The sequence below is a fragment of the Falco rusticolus genome, chromosome 11 (genome assembly GCF_015220075.1).
Source record: "Falco rusticolus isolate bFalRus1 chromosome 11, bFalRus1.pri, whole genome shotgun sequence".
NCBI lineage: Eukaryota > Metazoa > Chordata > Aves > Falconiformes > Falconidae > Falco > Falco rusticolus.
Window position 1 is genome coordinate 9,121,794 of NC_051197.1, and position 18,015 is coordinate 9,139,808.

The 18,015-nt window shown below is 40.8% G+C and overlaps 1 protein-coding gene across 1 annotated transcript in view; it reads left to right on the plus strand.

The window, feature by feature from the left end:
* The window catches only part of LOC119155386 (BEN domain-containing protein 5), a 965,021-nt gene that overhangs the window by 867,515 nt on the left and 79,491 nt on the right, over positions 1–18,015 (plus strand). The window contains exon 11 of the mRNA XM_037404023.1: positions 6,787–6,949. Coding sequence (XP_037259920.1) covers positions 6,787–6,949 — 163 coding nt within the window. The remainder of the gene's footprint in view (positions 1–6,786; positions 6,950–18,015) is intronic.

Below are 18,015 nucleotides of genomic sequence, written 5' to 3' on the forward strand. Positions count from 1 at the left end.
TTTTTTTTTTTATAATCCCATCTACATTTCAGATGCTGGTTGCAACTTGTTTGTAAAATATATTGGAAGAAGGCTGCATGATAACAGCCTCACAAATGCCATGATTTCCAAGTCTCCAGACCTAGTTGGCATGGAGTTGATAGTCTATCACGAAAAACACTAACACATATGCTTTCCAGTCTATTAAGAGAGTTAATGGAGCTGGTGAGAGGTGGGTGTGAGGAGAGAGTCAAGCTGGCTCTTGAAGTGAGAATTTTCCTCCCTGCTTCAAGACAAGTAAGGAGATAAGTTTCTTGTAAGATAGCTTGATGGACTACCAGCTGCAAGAATGGCAGGTTCAAAGCACTGACTGCTGGGCACATGACACACCATGATATTAATTAGCTCTATCCATATGAGGAAAGTGAGCTACCAGTTGTACCCCTCTTACAGCACCCTGTGGTGGGGCAAACAGAAAATTCACAATTTGTATTATTGCTATTTACAGTCTTCTGCGGCAACGATTTCAAAGCCTGTGCATTTCTGTGCTCTCTTTCTAACTTTTGCAGACTTCAATAAAGCATTCTAGAAAATGAGAGTGAGTGAGTTATAGCTGATGCTGTAAAACTCTTCACTGAGATGGATTTGACATTGTCTGCACACTGGTCCATTTCCCAATGACACATCTATTCTTCGTTGATGACAAGTGTAGCATTCCTTGTTTCTAGAGCACTAACTACTAACTTTTACTATCACTTTTTTGCTACACTGGGGCAGTGAATTGAGAGCTTATAGAGGTCAGACCTACTTTAGAAAAAAGCTTGCTCTTCAGCTATAAGAGTGGCATCAGCAGATAACACTGGTGAGGTTGTAATTGTGTCCTGATTACACTTGGCCATTGCTGATGCTGATAGGTGAAGAACATAAAGCCATTTGTATGCATAATCCCAGTGTACCCTGGTAAGTAAAGTGCCCAACTACAGGACGAGCAAAATGTGAGAGTTTTTCTGGTTTGGGTTTTTTTCAGTTAGCGTCAGTTGTGAAATACAGTTTATTTCCCAAATTGCCCATGTCATAGGGTGACCCAGCATATTTTTAATTGTGTGTTGCAATATGAAACCATTCTCTAGTCATGAATCCTCTTAGTGCCTATGTCTCTGCTCTTCTGCAGGAAAGATTTCTAACTTGATTCTCTGATTCTTGTGAGCCTAGAGTTGAACATGCTACATCCTCTTGTAAAACACTTCCTAGACCTACACCATCTATCTATATCAGCAAATGGGAAGATCTCTTTATTCTGAGTTTCATGCAGATGCTCTCTTTTGAGGACAAATGCTCTTCTAGGAAACATGCATGTGTACACTAGAGCTCAAGTTTTTGAAGATATATGCAGTTTGCTATTTCCTTCCATAGGCACATAACAATCGATGGTGTTGCAGTAGATGTGAACAGCTAGTACAATCTATCTGTTGGATTTCAGGAACCCCCTAGACCTTGCTACATCAGAAATTCATCTTTCTCAATCTGTCAAAGCCTGTGACCAGATTTCTGTCTAGTTGCCCATTTCTACTCTAATTACTTTCTGAGTCATTTGTACCTTGTACTTTCCCTTATTGCTGTGTTGGAGAAACACCTTAGGATTGATTATAAGTGATGTGCAGTCTATACCCTGGTCATACCTTGATCCTTTTCCTCCCTAGTGTGTTAAGCAATTTCAGAAGACTAATAAAGTTTAATTCCCCAACAAGTCCTGTATGAGAAAGTACCCTTATGTACCCTGTCTCTTTGCCCTGCCATCAATGAAAGGTAGAACTGAAGCTCCCATCTATCACTGGCTGGACAGTGAGCCTGCCTGACATTTCAGCCCTTTTTGGCATCTCTTCTTCTGCTGAACGGTGGACCCAGATTTACTGGGCTTTGCCTCCAATTTGTCCTTTTGTGCAACCTGAAGGTTTTCCGGTGCTTTAGTCCGGACAAGTCCCCTGTGAAGTCATGCATACACTGAGGAAGAGGTCCCACTAATGAAAGATTCCACCAAGCAGAACCACCCAGATTCCAAGTCCATCAGGACACCAAAGGGTACACTTGGGCAAATTCAGTCTCAGATTTGTGAGAAACATGCTCCTCTTCTTTGTTTTTTGGAGCCACTCTTGTGATAGATTGATACAGGCATGCAGAGGCGATCACTGAACTGTCTACCCTTACTTTGTGAATATGGACTGCTGAGGGCATTCTTTCCAGTAGGTGTTAGCAGGACAATGGAGCCGTGCTGAGAAACCAAGAGTATCCTTCAGCCATATGGGAGCTGCCTAAGCTGTTGAGTTTGCAAACTAGCTACCAGGGTTTGAATTCACTGAGGAGTGACAATGGCAGAGAGTTGTCCTTACCAGCCAAGAGACAAGACTGTCCTGGAGACAGGGGTTCTGGCACATCAAGAGGTCTGACAAAGGGCCAAGATTGTTTTTCTGCTTTGAGATCACTCCAAAAAAAGAATGGGCATGCAATATTTTTTCTTATTTCCTTCCACACATCTTTCTGTCTGCTGCAATCTCTGAATAAGGTCCAATTGGTTTACAAAGTTCTTTGTGCTGCCTGGCTGTTCACTGTCATTCCCAATGGGGAAACCAGTCATGTGGAAGGTATTCAGCACAGCACAGGAAGGAGGAACGAAATCTGGCAGGAAGGCCCGGGGAAGCTTCCGCTAATGCCCGAAATGTGGAGAGAGGGTCAACACACCCTGAGGCTCCCACCTGTGTGTGAAATCTAGGAACAGCTTTCTGGTGGATTTCTTCCCACCAGAAAGTGGGGGAATCCTTCACCCTTCCCGTTTTCCTCTTTTAACACTGGATTATTGTTTTCTGGCACCTCCCAGTCCTGTAGATAGCCATTTTTTCACTGAATTTTCTCACACAAAAGGAGGCAGAGTCCTTCTTGAGCTTTAATGTATCTCTGTGTTTTAATAATGAATTCCTGTTGATTTTATACAAATATCCCTATTTAAGAACTTCAAAGTCTTTGGTGTTTCCCCCTACCCTCCAGACTTCGTAGTTTTTGCTGTTGTTGACACTCCCATGCGATTCAGCCTTGGAGAAATAAATATTTGTTTAGCTATTCTCCTGCTGTGCCTGCTCAGTGCATTTGCTTAATGATGACTTCAGTTCAGCTTTGCAAGGGTTTTAGGGCAATAGGTTCTTCCAGAAAAACAAGAGACTCATTTGCAGACGGCTTCACTTGTGTTCTTTCCCCTCTCTTGCCTCTGTTCCCCAGATTAGAGTCTGATGAAATAAATGTGCATGCAAAAGGCTCTTTCTTTGCCATGGTAATACATGTCTTTTCACAGCCTTTGTTTCAACGTTAACAGTTGCCAAGATCAGTTGTGGTGAGGAGTCACAGTTTTGCCTGTTTATTTCTCCACTCCATTTATCTTGACTTGAAGTATTGAGTAGGAGGTTGGACTCAAGCAAGTACCTGCTGCCCTTCCCTGTCATTAGTTTAATTTTCTTGAATCTGTAATTTTCTTCTTTTTGTCTAAAACATCAAGTCACATTCTGGCTTATAACATTTGCTCCAGAGCCAAGCCTAAGACGCTGTTTCAAAACATACACGTGTTCATGTTTGAAAGATTCATGTTATGTTTTCTCTACCCCAACTTTCCTGAATCAGATGAGAGATCATACTTTTTACACAAGATGTTGAGTTGGTCTGTGCCATCAGATTTTTTTCAAAATAAGGACAAAGTCAACCTCCAAAATCTACATTTATGCACCTAAATGAAGGTTCAGCTTCTTTATTTTCCTGGAAGAGCAGCACTACCGGGCAAAGAAATGAACAGGTGATTTTATTAATGCCATTGCCATTTCAAGTAATTTTGCATAGCTGAAACTGGAATTCTTCTATGAAAAAAAAAAAAAAAAAAAGACTCACCACCACCACCCAAACAAATAAAAAAAACCCCCAAACCCCACAAAATAGCATTATAAAAATTCAAACTCTGAAAAGATCCAAATTTTGTTTTCTTTTTTTGGCCATTTACAAAACCTTCTTCAAATTATTCAAACTACTTATGCTTCGCTTTTGAAATATGGCAAGTATAATTTTGCCAATAACTAGATCCAACTTTTCAGCTATTTTCTGCCAGAAAGCAAAAATCATTTCAGTAATACATCAGACTCGCTCTTCATCTATTTCCAGCTGATGAGGTTTCAGCTTATAGCAGAGATTGTTTTTTATTAGACCCTGAGTACATGACCTGGCACTTGTGCAGCTGAGTTTCATCTGACTACTATCACTCTGGTTCTCAAAGTCGGCCCACTGTTGAGGTGGTTTTTTAATTGATATTCAGAGCCTCCTCCATAATGATGACTCATTCCACAGTGTGTCATCAGCAAATTTTCTTGGCATGGTCTGCCTTTACTATGCCAAGAACTGTGATGAAAATATTATGTAAGATTTATCTCAAGAATCATCTATGAGGAATTCAACTCATAACCTTCCTCTAGCCTGACTGAAATCATAGAATCATAGAAATTTTTAGGCTGGAAAGATCTTTAAGATCATCAAGTCCAACCATTAACCTAAATCATGGGAAACAGTGCTATAAAAGGACGCTATGTCCAAACTGTATCCCAAAGGCATGTACTATATTCAGCAGATAGTTGTCTAACTTTTACTTAAAAGCTGAGGAGATTCCATAATCTTCATAGATACTCCGTATCAGTAACTGTCTTCTAATCACTTGAGTACTTCTGTCCCTAGTGTCTGCCCTGAATCACTTCTCCAACACTTTACTTGTTTTCATGTGCCAAGTACAGACATAGAATTAAGTCATTACCCTTGTGAGTGACACTTCTGCTCACAGACCCCAGTACTATATTCTGCGTTTGTTGTCTTCTTCCTTTGAGCTAGATCCATACACCCATATCCATCAGCTGATGCTTTTATGCATTAGAAGTTCCACCACAGGCATTTACTGGAATATCAAGCATTATCCACTGAAATCCATGTTTACTTGACTTATGAAGCAATCCCCAGATCATGATCTTTATGTTTCTGAATTTTAACTGAAGACAAAGTTTCCCTCAGTTTCAGCATCTCAGTAGTCTTCTGAAGGCTTCTTTTGCAGGAGGGCAGAGAACATTCCCTCTTGTAGATCTCCTTAAGTATTTTATTCCATATATCAAATTAACAATTAATTTACCCATCAGTCTTTATGAGCAATTTACCTCCCTGTCCCATAGGTATTCAAAGTATCCTCAAAGTTTCTGCCATATAATTTGGAAGAAATTATATGATATGTACACAGCAGAATACACTGTTTACAAGTTACCACAAAGTTAAATATTATATTACCACAAAAACAACAAGTTGCATTTGGAAACTCCAATGTATAATGCTAATAAGAAACCCAATTCCATCTTATTCTAATTAACCTGGAAAGCCTTCCTTTTTATAATGTGAGAGAGACTTAAAAACATTCAGAATGTTAATGAACCCACAGGTATTTCCATTCTTTTTATCTTCTCATCACCAAGAATTGTTGCTCATTTCAGTATTAGTCTGATTTTTCTTGGTATAGAGAACTTTAACATTCTAAACCACTACATCTAATTTTTTAAATAAGAAATCTTATTTTCCCTGTTTTTGATAAGAGTTGGACTTGATAAATACTGCCATTGTGTTAGCAAGAAAAGTTACTAGTCTTAAGGCTCAATAGAAGGACCCTGGATAGCTCAAAGAATTCGCAATGGGCACAATGACCGAAAAATAACCTATGCTAAGGGTCCTTTATTTTTCACTGGCAAAATTAAAGTCTTAAAGCAGGAGATATTAAGGCCTTTTATGCAACAGATCCAAGTTGGATCTACTAAAAGCTTTTTTTTTGTGTGTGTGTGTGGTGGTCACTAGCTTGTGCTGAGCCCAGATTGACTCAGTTTGAAGTCTGTGAATAGAGTCTGATAGCCAATGAAATTAGAATCCATTTTTCTGTCTAGTTAGTAGGAACAAGCTCTGAGACTTCAATCAACCTGAAGATGAGCTACCCTTTAGTCTCCAGATGTCATGCCTTCAAAGGAGAGCTAAAACTCATTTATGGAAATACTTGGAGTCCTCCTCCCCACCCCTCAAATGAATAGTCATAAAGCTGTAGGGTTCTTAAAGCCAGATCTTCAGTAATAGCACAAAATACTGCCTTTTATACTGTGCTGCAAATGCTGTAAAATAGTGCAGTATATTTTTCCACCCAGAGAGCAACACCCAGTTAACATTTAAGTTAGTGATGTGGAAATTTGTGTGACCTAATTTCAGAACCAGTCAAATGTCTTAGGTGAGAAAGTTTCACTAAAACTTAAATGCCACTGTATGTCTACTTCGCTTAAAAATGTACAGGGGAAGGGGTGGGGGAGAACTGTTATGATACAAGGGAATGCAGTAGAGAGAAAGAACCCAATATCCAAATAATAGTCCAGCTTAACTTTTGAGAATGTAGGGTCTGGAAGGTTCTCTTTCAACTCATGCATATGAGAGGCTTTCTTTGTGTTGCTCAACAGGGGAGGAGAAAAGCTGATGTTACTAGTGAACTGAGATTAATTTTGTGAAAGTCTGCAAGGCATTATTTATAGTCTGTGTGCCAGAACTGTGTTTCCATTAATGGTCTCTCCAGGCCATGCTCAAAAAAAACAGTGCAGTCTCATATAGTGTAAATGAGATTTGACAACATTTTAACTGTTTATTTTTAACAGACTTCTTCCCAATGCTTCCCTTTTTCCACTGATGAACTCTCTTCATGCCTCTGTGTTCTTCCTCCTGCAGTCCAGTACATCGTTCAACAGAGATGCTGTGAAAGCAGGGACAGGCCGGCGCTTTCTTGGCGGGCTGTTAAATGATACATCCTACTGCTACACTCTGGAAGTCTCATTCTACAGCTACGTATTGGGTGGACCTACTTCTGCTGTCCCCTACACAGAAGAAGCATGTATCCTTTGGAAATCCTTCCTTCTCTTACAGCAGTGTGAACTGGGCACTTAAGGTAAATACTTCTGTCTCAGTAAGAGTTTGCTGAGATAGGAACACACAACTGGAAATGTGAGTCTGCTCCTGATGCTTTAATTTCCCTCATATTGATTCTCCATACTGTGGAAATTCAAGAAGAGAAAGACATATTAGATCAAATAAGCCATTTCCCTCTTGTATGAGATTGCCTCATGTAATTATTATAGAAACTAGTCCTGGAGAGACTGTGATCCATTCCCTTCCACAGGCTTCCATTTATTTCTTCATTTCTCTCCTTATTCTCTCATTATGCTTGTGTTTGTATTACTGTTTTAATAGCATGTTGAAAGTGCATCTTTGGTACCGAGTTAAATATCTTCTCCGCCTTTGAACTGCAGCCAAAAGGCTCTAAAGGATCCATTAGGTTCCGCAGCTGCCTCAGGGCCAGATCTTTGATACCAATTGACAAAGAATGGAAAGTGAGCTCTGCAAACAAAACTGACCAAGTTGTTCGCATTTTTGAGTGCTCCAATAGAAGCAATGTCTCATTCCTCAAAAAACACATATCCATCTGGCTATCTCAATGTATCTACAATTTGTAGAATTGTTCTGGCTGGTCTTATAATCTGTTTTTATGTTTTTCTTTTTCTTTTTGTCACCATGCTCAATCACATAACCGGGGCCCATACTTCAAGCTTGGTGTGTTATTTCATTTTGTCATTCTATCTTGGTAGCTTTTGAAATTTCCACAGGTTTAGAAACATTGCAGAGGAAGAAATATTAGCTGTGATTGCCTATTTACCTCTCCACTGCATTTTGGAAGTTGGGGAAGGTTTACAGCTTTAGGGTAGCGAGGGGGAAATTTTTATATGAGACATAATTCTTCACCATCCATGCAAATGTGCACACTGTGTGGGAATAAGAGCGAGAAACAGGGAGCAGGGAAAGCAATTCTGAATCATTTGGGGTTTTCGGGTTTGGCTTCTCCACTGAAAGTAAAATTTGGGGGATGGAGGGGGATGAATATATTAAGGTGACATCAGACTTGAGCATTTGGCATACAAGCTTATTTTTGCTCAGTAATGTTAACTGTTTCCAAGGAATAGCTTCTTACAACACACACATATGTAGTATTTCTTGCCACTGAGGAAAAAATTGCCATTACTGTTAGGTTTAGGTATTTATTTTCTTACGTCGGCATTTTGGCATTTTAAGAACATGTACTTTGGTTTCACCTTTAACTTTCCTCCTCGCTTCGTATTCATTGTACTGACAACTGCTTATTTATCTTCCTTATTTATCAAGAACAGTTTTTGCAGTGAGGAGAGGGAAGAGTCCCTATATAGACAAGATCATGATTCCCTTGAGTATGTTTTCCTCATGACTTGTAGGTCATGCTGGCTTAGTTTCCTTTTCTGTAAATATTTTTGTTTCGTGCTTCACATTACAGAGGTTTCAGGTGTGGGGTCTAACATCTTTGTCTATTTGCTTGTCTTGCCTTCTGCAGAAAGAGCTGCATCATTTTCAGTTCATTCATTTGTGACCATCAGCAGTTAGAGCACAGAAAACAGGCCCCAGATCGCAGACATCCTTCTTGGTGGTGATGTATGGAAACCTCAAGTGGTAGCTTGATTTCTACAGTTACAATTTCACCTGGCTGAGTGAAAAAGGAGGAGAGGCTGGTTTTGACTGGCCTGGGAGACAGCAAGCAGGAAAGGCTCTTTGGCCACGTAGCATGCTTCACTGGCATTTTGCCCTGGTAGGTTTTATTACTTCCTTTTCAATGGAGGGATTCTACCAAGAATGCTGCTTATGACAGCTCTTCCTCATGTGTGCAGTTTCCTAGTTAGAGAAAGAAATGGAGCTGCTTGAAGCAGTCTCTAGGCTGGTCTGCTCTAACACAGGAGTGGTTGGATTTACGCACATCCTATCCTGGCAGGGAAGAAGTTTCATATCACAGAAGTGCCTGTGACCAAAAGTAAAACAATTGCAGAATGTTCCAAGTTAGCCTGAACAGTTCTTCCAAGCTATTTGCAAGTCAGTGATTAATTAATGCTCAGATTTTTTAATGGACCTGAACCAAAGACACAGTCAGTCAGTTCATATTGGCCTCCAAGGACAGGCATGCTTCTATTAACTATCTAGCTACGTGCAGGCAGCAAGTCAAGCAAATAAATGGAGAAAATACAGTGAGCTCAAAAAACGTGAACCAACAGGGCAAGTATTCAGGAAATCTGCCTTCAAAGATGTATTTCTTAGGCCTTGGTTCATCCCACTGTGATGTTATTGGGTTGTGAGGGGTTTTGCTTTGTTTTGTTTTTAATAAAAACAGGATCAGGGAGGCTAGAATTGTTCAGAGCTTCTAGTATTGGATTAGAAGTGCAGACTAAGGCAGCCTCAAATTCAGAGAACCCACGGCCTTGAACTGAGACTACAAAGCAGATCACCCCCCACATTCAGAAACTAGCCATACTGGTTCCACATAGAGACCAAAACGAGGATCTCCAGGTTCTACAAAAATATTAATTTAGCCTAATGTTGTTCCTCTTGACAGGTGAGAAAACTGAACAAACTGAATAGTCTTTTGTTTGTACTGGTGGCATGTCAGCTTCTTTCCTTTACAGCATTCATGGCAAATAAGATCACAGTACTACCCCTTTCATGCCATTCTATAAGTGGGTTAGGTTTGTTGGTTTGGTTTTCTTTAAACCTCTTCATGTTCCTCAGGGTTTATGTACTAACTCTATGATCTGTACAAACCTCTGTGTGAGCCTGTAACAGATAAATTTCTACATTGGGTAAGATTATACATTTTGTTCAGACTTGTGTGACTGAAACATACTTTCTAATTATTGAGATAAATGGATACCTTATATGCATGAAAACAGGAGACAGACTTTCAGTCTGGTAAGTGTTATTTGAATTCTAACATTGTTAGTGTGGACAGTAACTTTTTTCAATAAGGAAAGAAAATTTTAAAAAAGGAAGGGAAGGTACCATTAAAAGTGGAAATCTGTTCCAGATTAGTCCAGTTAACATGACTGAATGTATTCTCCTAGATGAAATACCTCAAAGGTTCAGAATTTAAAGGATTACACCTGGTATGTTCTATAAAAACAAATTTGTCCCTGAGGCTGTACTGTTTAAATGAAATCCAGGATTGAAGGATCTTCTATCAGTCTGCGCAGGGGGTATATGTTTGGGACACATATATGGTAGGATAGCAGCATCCTGCGGAGTGTTGAATTTCTGGCCTCTTCTAACACAGAGAGTTAACATGGTTGCATGAATCTCTCAGGCCTTAATCAGTAATGGTTACTGCTGGAGTGTTTCTTGTATTTTCATCCTGCAAACAAAGCACTGCATCAGGTGTAACTTCCTGAACGTTCTGTTATACATTCCTTCAGAGGTATGTGTGTGCCTGGTAGGTCTGTGTCTAACTGATATGTACCTGGTGTATGAGAAACATTAGGAATATGTTCTGTAAGCCTGGCTCTGCAGAATACCCTACGATAACATGTGCTGTAGATAACAGTGAATTTACTCTGTTTCGAAGGCATAATAAGAGGATTGCAGTCTTGTCGGTTAGTTGCCTGCAAGTGGACAGAGAAATGTTTAAAACCCTTCTCACACATGCACACATTTGGTGGTAACTGATTAAAAAGGCAGCGCAGCAACAGTTTGCTCAGCACCAGGTGAAGAAGCTTTAAAATGAGCTGATATGCTTCCATTAAATACCATGTTTTACTAGGCATTTACAGGGCTTATGACACAAGGCATGTAAACTGCTCTGTAACATTCACCACCAGCAGCTCAACTGCTGAGCTGTCTAGAAACACACCAGCCTCATAGCTGGGCAGGGAACAAAGGATAAAAGGAGGGGGGGGAGGGGGGGAGGATGAATCCCCAGCTGTAGGACTCTGAGCGCTGCTCTGATAACACACCCAGAATTGCTTTCCACTACAGCTGCTGATCAGCGGCCGTCACAGCCTGACCTGAAAGTGGCCAGTAAAGTAGTCTCACATCAACAGTTTTAAAATCTATTGGGTTCATTTTTTAGAGTGTTATAACCGGATCCCTGCTGCACAGCAGGCAGCCCATAAGAGAGCATAAAAGGTTTTACTCTTCCAGGGACTAGCCATGAGGTAGGAAGATAGAAATGATGGATACCAGGCAAGAACTGCTATGATTGTAGCCTGGTAGCTGTAGGGGAGAATAATCATCAAGATGGGTGGCCACCACAACTGTCAGCATGTCCATGCCTTTTTGTATATTTTTGTCTAATTTCTAATCCTCCTCCAGGTGGGGAGGGCTCTCATGCAAAGATGGGACTTTACTCACCTGTATGTATGGCTTTACTCATTGAAATCACTTCTAAGTGGAACAAAAGACAGGAACCCTGGACTGAGGGTCTGGTGGGACAGTTCTTTGCACAGCTTTTCTAAGCACATCACTTCACCTCTTTAATTTAATGTTCTCAATATAAAGAATGAATTTAAACTTCTTTTGTAAAGAAACAAACAAGCAAACAGACAAAAACTTTTTGGAAGCCATGGGTGAAGAACACAAAAGAAAGAGATAGGACTAATATTATCATAAGGTAGGTCTTTTCAAGTTACAAACAGCTGAGAAATCATCTCAATACTTTAAAACAGTATAGCTGAACCAACTTGCAAAGATAACACTTGGTACCTTCTGCTTTACTGAATGTGTTGAATTGGAAACTTTGCATCCTTAAACTGGGTGTAGTTGCATTGCTGAACTCTTTCCTGGTTGTAGACATAAAAATGTGTTTATGTGGCTACAGCCCCAGAATGAATGCTTGGACTGACTAGTCTCTTCAGGTGCCTAACAGCAGCTTGCGTCATGGGCTCCTGGCACAATTGGGACCACTGGGTTCATTCCTATTCTTAACTTGAAGTAGAATATCAACCTGCTGCTTGACTGGGGATTCGAGCAGTTAAATACCCTGGAGGAAACAGTCATTTGCTTATATCCAGATTCCTTTTAAAGAGTGCTTGGATCTCAGTAAATGCCTGTCCTGGGGAAAAGAAATCTGTATGCAAACTACAATTCCAGTAAAAGCATCTATAACTTTTAGAGCTTCATGGACCTGCCAGTCCTCTAGGGCAAATGTACTTGGTTATTTTGGGCTTTTTTACTTTAGTTTTTTTGGAACTGTCTGTCCTGATCCTTCTAGCTCTGTTAGTGATATTCTTAAGAGAAGATCCTCATGAGCCAGATTATGGCGCTTGCAGGTTCATTGCCACCCAGTAAAGGCAACATTACTCACAAAAGCCAATGAAGTATGAAAGGCTGTGCTGATAAAGCTGAGGGAGCTCTGCAGAGGTTATCCAGCGTGGCTTGTGTTTGAACTTGAGCTAGAGCTTGTTGCCAAGATGATTTCAAAGTAAGTTTGGCACATGCTCAGGAAAAGACATCCAAAGGTCTAAATCTTCATCTTCATCCCTCCTCTGCTAAGCTTCTAGAAACAATCTTCTTTATGTGTGTTGCAAAAAATGGCATTAATCCTAATCCTGCAGATTTTCCTATGAGTGACCTCCTTGCACGTCGTCTCTCCTGTATTTGGTTGTTCCTCAGTACCACGGTTTGGGCTGTCTTTGAGGAAAGAAAACAAAATCCTCTTTCAACTCCCCAGTCTGTGTGGAAGTGTCAAGGTTTACAGCCATAATTTCAAATGCTCTTAATATTACTGGAAGCATAGAGTTAAATTATAGAGTTGTAAAGTTACTTTATAGTGATAATGCTGTCAAGCATCAATATCTCTGCCCCAGGGCACCATGGAAACTCAGTTAATGATATAAGAAGCTGATATTTTTCAGGGTTGCAGCTGTTGGCTCATACCCAGACGGAATCTGTGTGTTTGTTCATATTGGGTATATACAAGGGGACCTGCTCAAAGAAAATTAAGAGACAGTGAAAGTCTGTTTAATGAAGTTCAGTGGAATGAAAGTGCAAAGCGGTGTATGGTGTTGCAGTATGCGCTCTCTTTCCCTCATAGGGCTCAATACAGCGGACAGTGCTGTAGAAAAATACTTATTTCACTGTAAGAGAGGGTGTTTGTTGGAGAGAGTCTATATTTGTATGTAGATTTGTTTATCTAGTTGCCTGTAGCACTGACTGCATCAATCTGTGCAGACACCGTCTGGGAGTATCAGTAAAGAAATGGAAATTAAGGCAAGTGACTACAGTCAGTTTAGGAATATCTATAATTTTTGTAATGGATTTCTTAGCATCTGTATCCCAGAGTGCTTTGATAGCCTCAGATGAAAGATGCTATAAAAGTGCAAAGTGTTATTATAAAGGTAGGGTTTTTCTTTTAAAGAAAGATTTATTTTTTTCTCTCTGAAATGCAGAACATCGGTCTTGGAAGGCATCCTCGAAGTATTTCCTGGAGATTTAACCATATGAGTCCAGTTACCTTTCGGCTAGGAGCCAAGTATCAGATACCATGCATGTGAGTGGGAAAATGGTCTTGCAGGTAACTGCTGCAGTAAGAGTGGTCTTGAGTAACTGGTTCATTTCTCTTTGTGCCCAGGTTCTTTGAAGGCTGCCCATTTGGTAAGCATTCATGTGGCTTTCTTTGGGGAAGGAGGGGGAGAGCAGGTCAGACTCACAGGCCTGTTCTAAGTAGAAATGAAAGGGAGTTTGGAAGCTGAGGATCTAGTCTTGCAGGGAATGAAGCATCAGAGGTATTCAGAGCCTACCTGTCCTATCAGATTTTAAGACACAAGCTAGGTTTGCTCCAGATTTGTGTTGTCCTGAGCACTCTAAAGGAGGACCCCATGAGGGTGTAGATTAATTTCCCTCTTTTGTACACAGGTTTCTTTCGCAGGGATACTATGTTTCAGGCAAGAGAAGAGATGGTTGTTGTGGGACCAGAATTTAAGGAGGGTGCACATCCAGAACCATAGAAAGGCTCTTCGAAGAGCAGAAAGACTTCAGTAGCTGTGAGGCTGGACTGGGGAATTTGCACAGGTTGACTTGAAAGCCCTCAATATATACTTTATTCAGGAGCAGAGACCTTGTGGACAGTGGGAGCATAAACCTCTTACAGAGGCACATGTGCAAATATTGTTCCTGCTTCCCATCAGCTGTCTTCAACTCAGTGCTGGCAGAGAACGTGCTCTTTGGCCTAGGGAGGGCTGTATCCAGTGACACGGGTAGACTGATCCTTATAAGCCAGTCAAGATGAGTAAGACCACCTCTATCTTCTATCCAATGCAGTCTTTGGGGTTTCTGTTGAGACGCTGCATGCTAACTGGAGCCAAACTCTCACTGAGGTTTTGCTGACTGAAATCCTCATCAGTGCTTTCCGTTCCAAGCTATCAATGGCTTATGGTTGCTATCAGGCCAGCTTAATCAGTCTAATCTCTAATTCAAAATGGTTTTGATTGTGGTGTAAAAACAAGTCATAAAATTTGCCAGTGAATAATAAATGTTGTTACATTTTTCTATTAGTATTCCTTTCGCACACAGGAGAAAATAACTTTGACCAAGCACAAGTGGTGCTTTTGCTGAATGGTTGGAAGGAGAAGTTGACTACATGAGTGAGTGCAGAGTTGTGGCTAATACAAACAAGGGGGGGAGCTACCTCCAGGCACTGTTATCCCTCTTGGAACTGGCTTTCAAGGTTTTGAACGCTTCTCTTATGAACTGGCTTTTCTGTAAACTTGTATTTTTCCTTTGTCTTATAAGCAACTTAGACAAAACTAAGCATATAGAACTGATAGTGAGGCTCTTGGGTGCTCAGAACACCATAAAAATGCTATTAGACCCATAGTTAAAATAATTCTTTGGTAAATGTTAAATTCCTATTAGTAACACTTGCTAAACTTAAGTGCAAAGGAAAGGGCAAGGCTAATCTGAAAGGCAACGGAGAGCAGGGCTTAAAAGATATTAACAGTTCGTTGGAAATGTCTGAGGGGAGTGGTTAATATGACTAAAGAGTAACGTCTGTGGGTTGAAGATTTAGGTTGGGAGAGGGCTTTAGCCAGTGCTGTGCTTTGGAGCTTTCCCAAATGTCAATGGGAATGAAGGGGGAAAAAAAAGGCATTCAGAATGAGGCATTTTTCAAAAAGCAATAAACAGAAAAATTGCAGTGTCTCTGTGATAGGTCTCTGCTTTTCTGCCAGCCTGTAGTGGGTTTTGTGTGTCCCCATGTTTGTCATCTTCCTCCTCTGTGTCTCTTCACTTCTGGCTGAGTCTTCTGCCTGTGTCTGTATCCTCACCATCTTGTTTGCAGTTGTAGGTTGTTACCCCTACCCTGTGCCTTTGTCAGTCTCATCTGATTTTCTGCAGGTGGTGTTTCATTAATCAGACACACCCAGTCTCTGCTTTTTGTTCACTTTATGCTGTCTTTCACCTAAACTATCCCTTTTTTCTTTTATATTTTGCCACCTAAAGGCTCAGCAGGGCTTACTGGCGATTAAGGGGAATTCTAGGGTGGGAGCAGAAGTTATTTTTAACTACTATTTCTTTAGTCCCAAATACCAACATCCTGAAAGGGAATCAGGTAATGTTTTTTAGGACACTCAGCAAAGACATTAGTGTCTGTCTGTCTTAGCTGCTTGACTAATTGCAACTGAATTTGATAGTGATACAGGTCTCAGAGATACTGTATTCCTACGAGTTTCATGAAAAATAGCTGGTTGAATGATTAGAGAGTCCAAATTTAATCTTTCCAGTAGGGACAGCTGCATCTCTGTTGTTAGAAAACAGAGGAGGACAGTAGGCATGAAAGTCACAGGAAACAGATCCCACATCTCCTTGCCTTCCTGGGCATGTCACTGGTGAGTAGAAACCTCCCTTCACTTTATTTTTGTCTGAAAACTTTTACCTCTAACATCTCTGCAAACCTTAATAAAGGGTATCTCCTAGCATCCTGAAAAGCAGATTGCATCTTCTCTATCAAGCCACTGTTGAAAGAGGCCACAAACCTAGCCAGTACACTTCACAGGTGAAGAGAATACCCATTCAAGCCAAGGCAGATACATGCCCACCTCAAACTGGCAGCATTTCTTGTCACCTAGAGGTGGAACTTTGTCCAGGGTTCAGATGAACAAAGCCTGAACATGTCTCAGGCAGAAACTAAATCTGCAGCTTTAATCCACTGTTCAGAAACCTTTGTGTTTCAATAAAAGCAGGATGGGTCTGATTCTTCCACATCTCATCTTATAATGGAAGAACAACCAAATCAGCTCAGATCAAAACCAGTCCTCTGCAGTGTTTTGTCTTTGACAGAAACCAAAAGCAGGTGGCTAAGAAAAATATAATAATAGAATAAGCATATAACAATACAACCTTGAATATTCTTCCACCTTCTAGCAATTAGTGGTTTGGGGATCCTGGAGCCAGAGGAGTTAGAATCCATAGGATCATTTAAGTTGGAGAAGACCTTTAAGATCATCGAGTCAAACCGTTGACCTGGCACTGCCAAGTCCACCACTAAACCATGTCCCTAAGCAAGAAATTGACACATCTTTTAAATACTTTCAGGGATGGTGACTCAACCACTTCTCTTGGCAGTCTGTTCCAATGCTTAACAGTCTTTTTGATGAGGAAATTTTTCCTAATATCCAGCCTAAACCTCGCCTGGCACAACTGGAGGTCATTTCCTCTTGTCCTGTTGCTTGTTACTTGCAAGAAGAGACCAACACCCACAAGCTGATTATGTCTGTAGTAACACTCAATGGATTTGTCTCCCATGAACCTGTATACATTTTTAGTATCCACAGCATTCCTTGCTAGGGATTTCCACGGCTTAGTAATATCTTGTTTGTTTTAAGCCTACCACCTGCAAGCTTTATTTTGTGGTTCCTAATTGTTACACTGGATGCAGCATTGATCTCCATCTGCTTTCCCCAGGGCACTCATATCAGGCTCCCTTTTTTCCACATTTGAGGTCTCCTAGCCTACCTAGTTATTCACTGTCTTGAGTATTTATCCTGTACACCATAAGCAGAAAAATATTACCAGATCAGAATTATTCCTTCATTTCTAGAGTTGGTGTACCATCTTACACTTTCTCTCTTGGTATACACAACTGTATGAGTAGCCAAGCAATGGAGAATCAACTCCAGTGACTCTAGTGGTAGAGTCTGTATCTGCTGTGCATTGTGATTTTCACTTGTGCTTGGGAAAAATCCTGCCCTGTTCACACAAGCAGCAGGTATAAGCACCAAAATGAGAGAGAGAGAGCTTTCAGTTTCAGAGTATGCACTGTAATCACCATGTGTTCAGTTTCTCATGCACTTAACAGTCTTTGTGTGTTCTCTCATACTCTTTCCCAAAACTTAGGAGGGATTCAAAGCTTATTAAATTAACTGAATTTCTGTTCAGCGTAGGCTGGAGTTCTGGTCATCCAGCTAAAAGAGTTTAGGAACCAACTCCTGCTGGAGGAATATGTGGCTTTTGAAAATTGCAACATACCAAATAGTTTCTGTCATTATGATTGTTGTGCATCACTCCTCCTCAGCAAACAAACTTCTGGATATATATGCTCCCACAGTCAGGCTGCATTCATGATTCTGTCAGGCCAGTTTTTCCTTTTTCTAAAACTAAGCAATCCTTATTAAACCAGCAACTGACATCTGATGCCACGAAAGACAAAATGATAGGTGACAATCCATTCATCTTTTCCTCATCGTCCAGTGCCTCAGGAAATCCAGTATGTAGTTTAACTACTCAAGACCTCTCATGTAGCAAAGAGGGATCTGCAGGGCAGTGGAGTGTCACATGTAGCAAAAGCTTACACTGGACTGGTATCTGCAGGCTGGAGCAGTGTTGGAGGGCATGTGCCAAGTGACATCTCTTTCCACCATATCAATACACGACAGATCTCAAGCTTCCTTTCAATAAATGCTGGAACAGGCTGTTCAAGTGGAATGTAGCTGGTTTAATCAAGGTAGGGGATGGAAATGGCTTGGACGATCCAGCTGCCTTCCCAGTGGCTCTCTAGAAGAGAGGCAGCTGGACTGCTAACACTCCTGTGTGGTGAAGGCAGGACTGCATCGTTCTGCCAGGCCA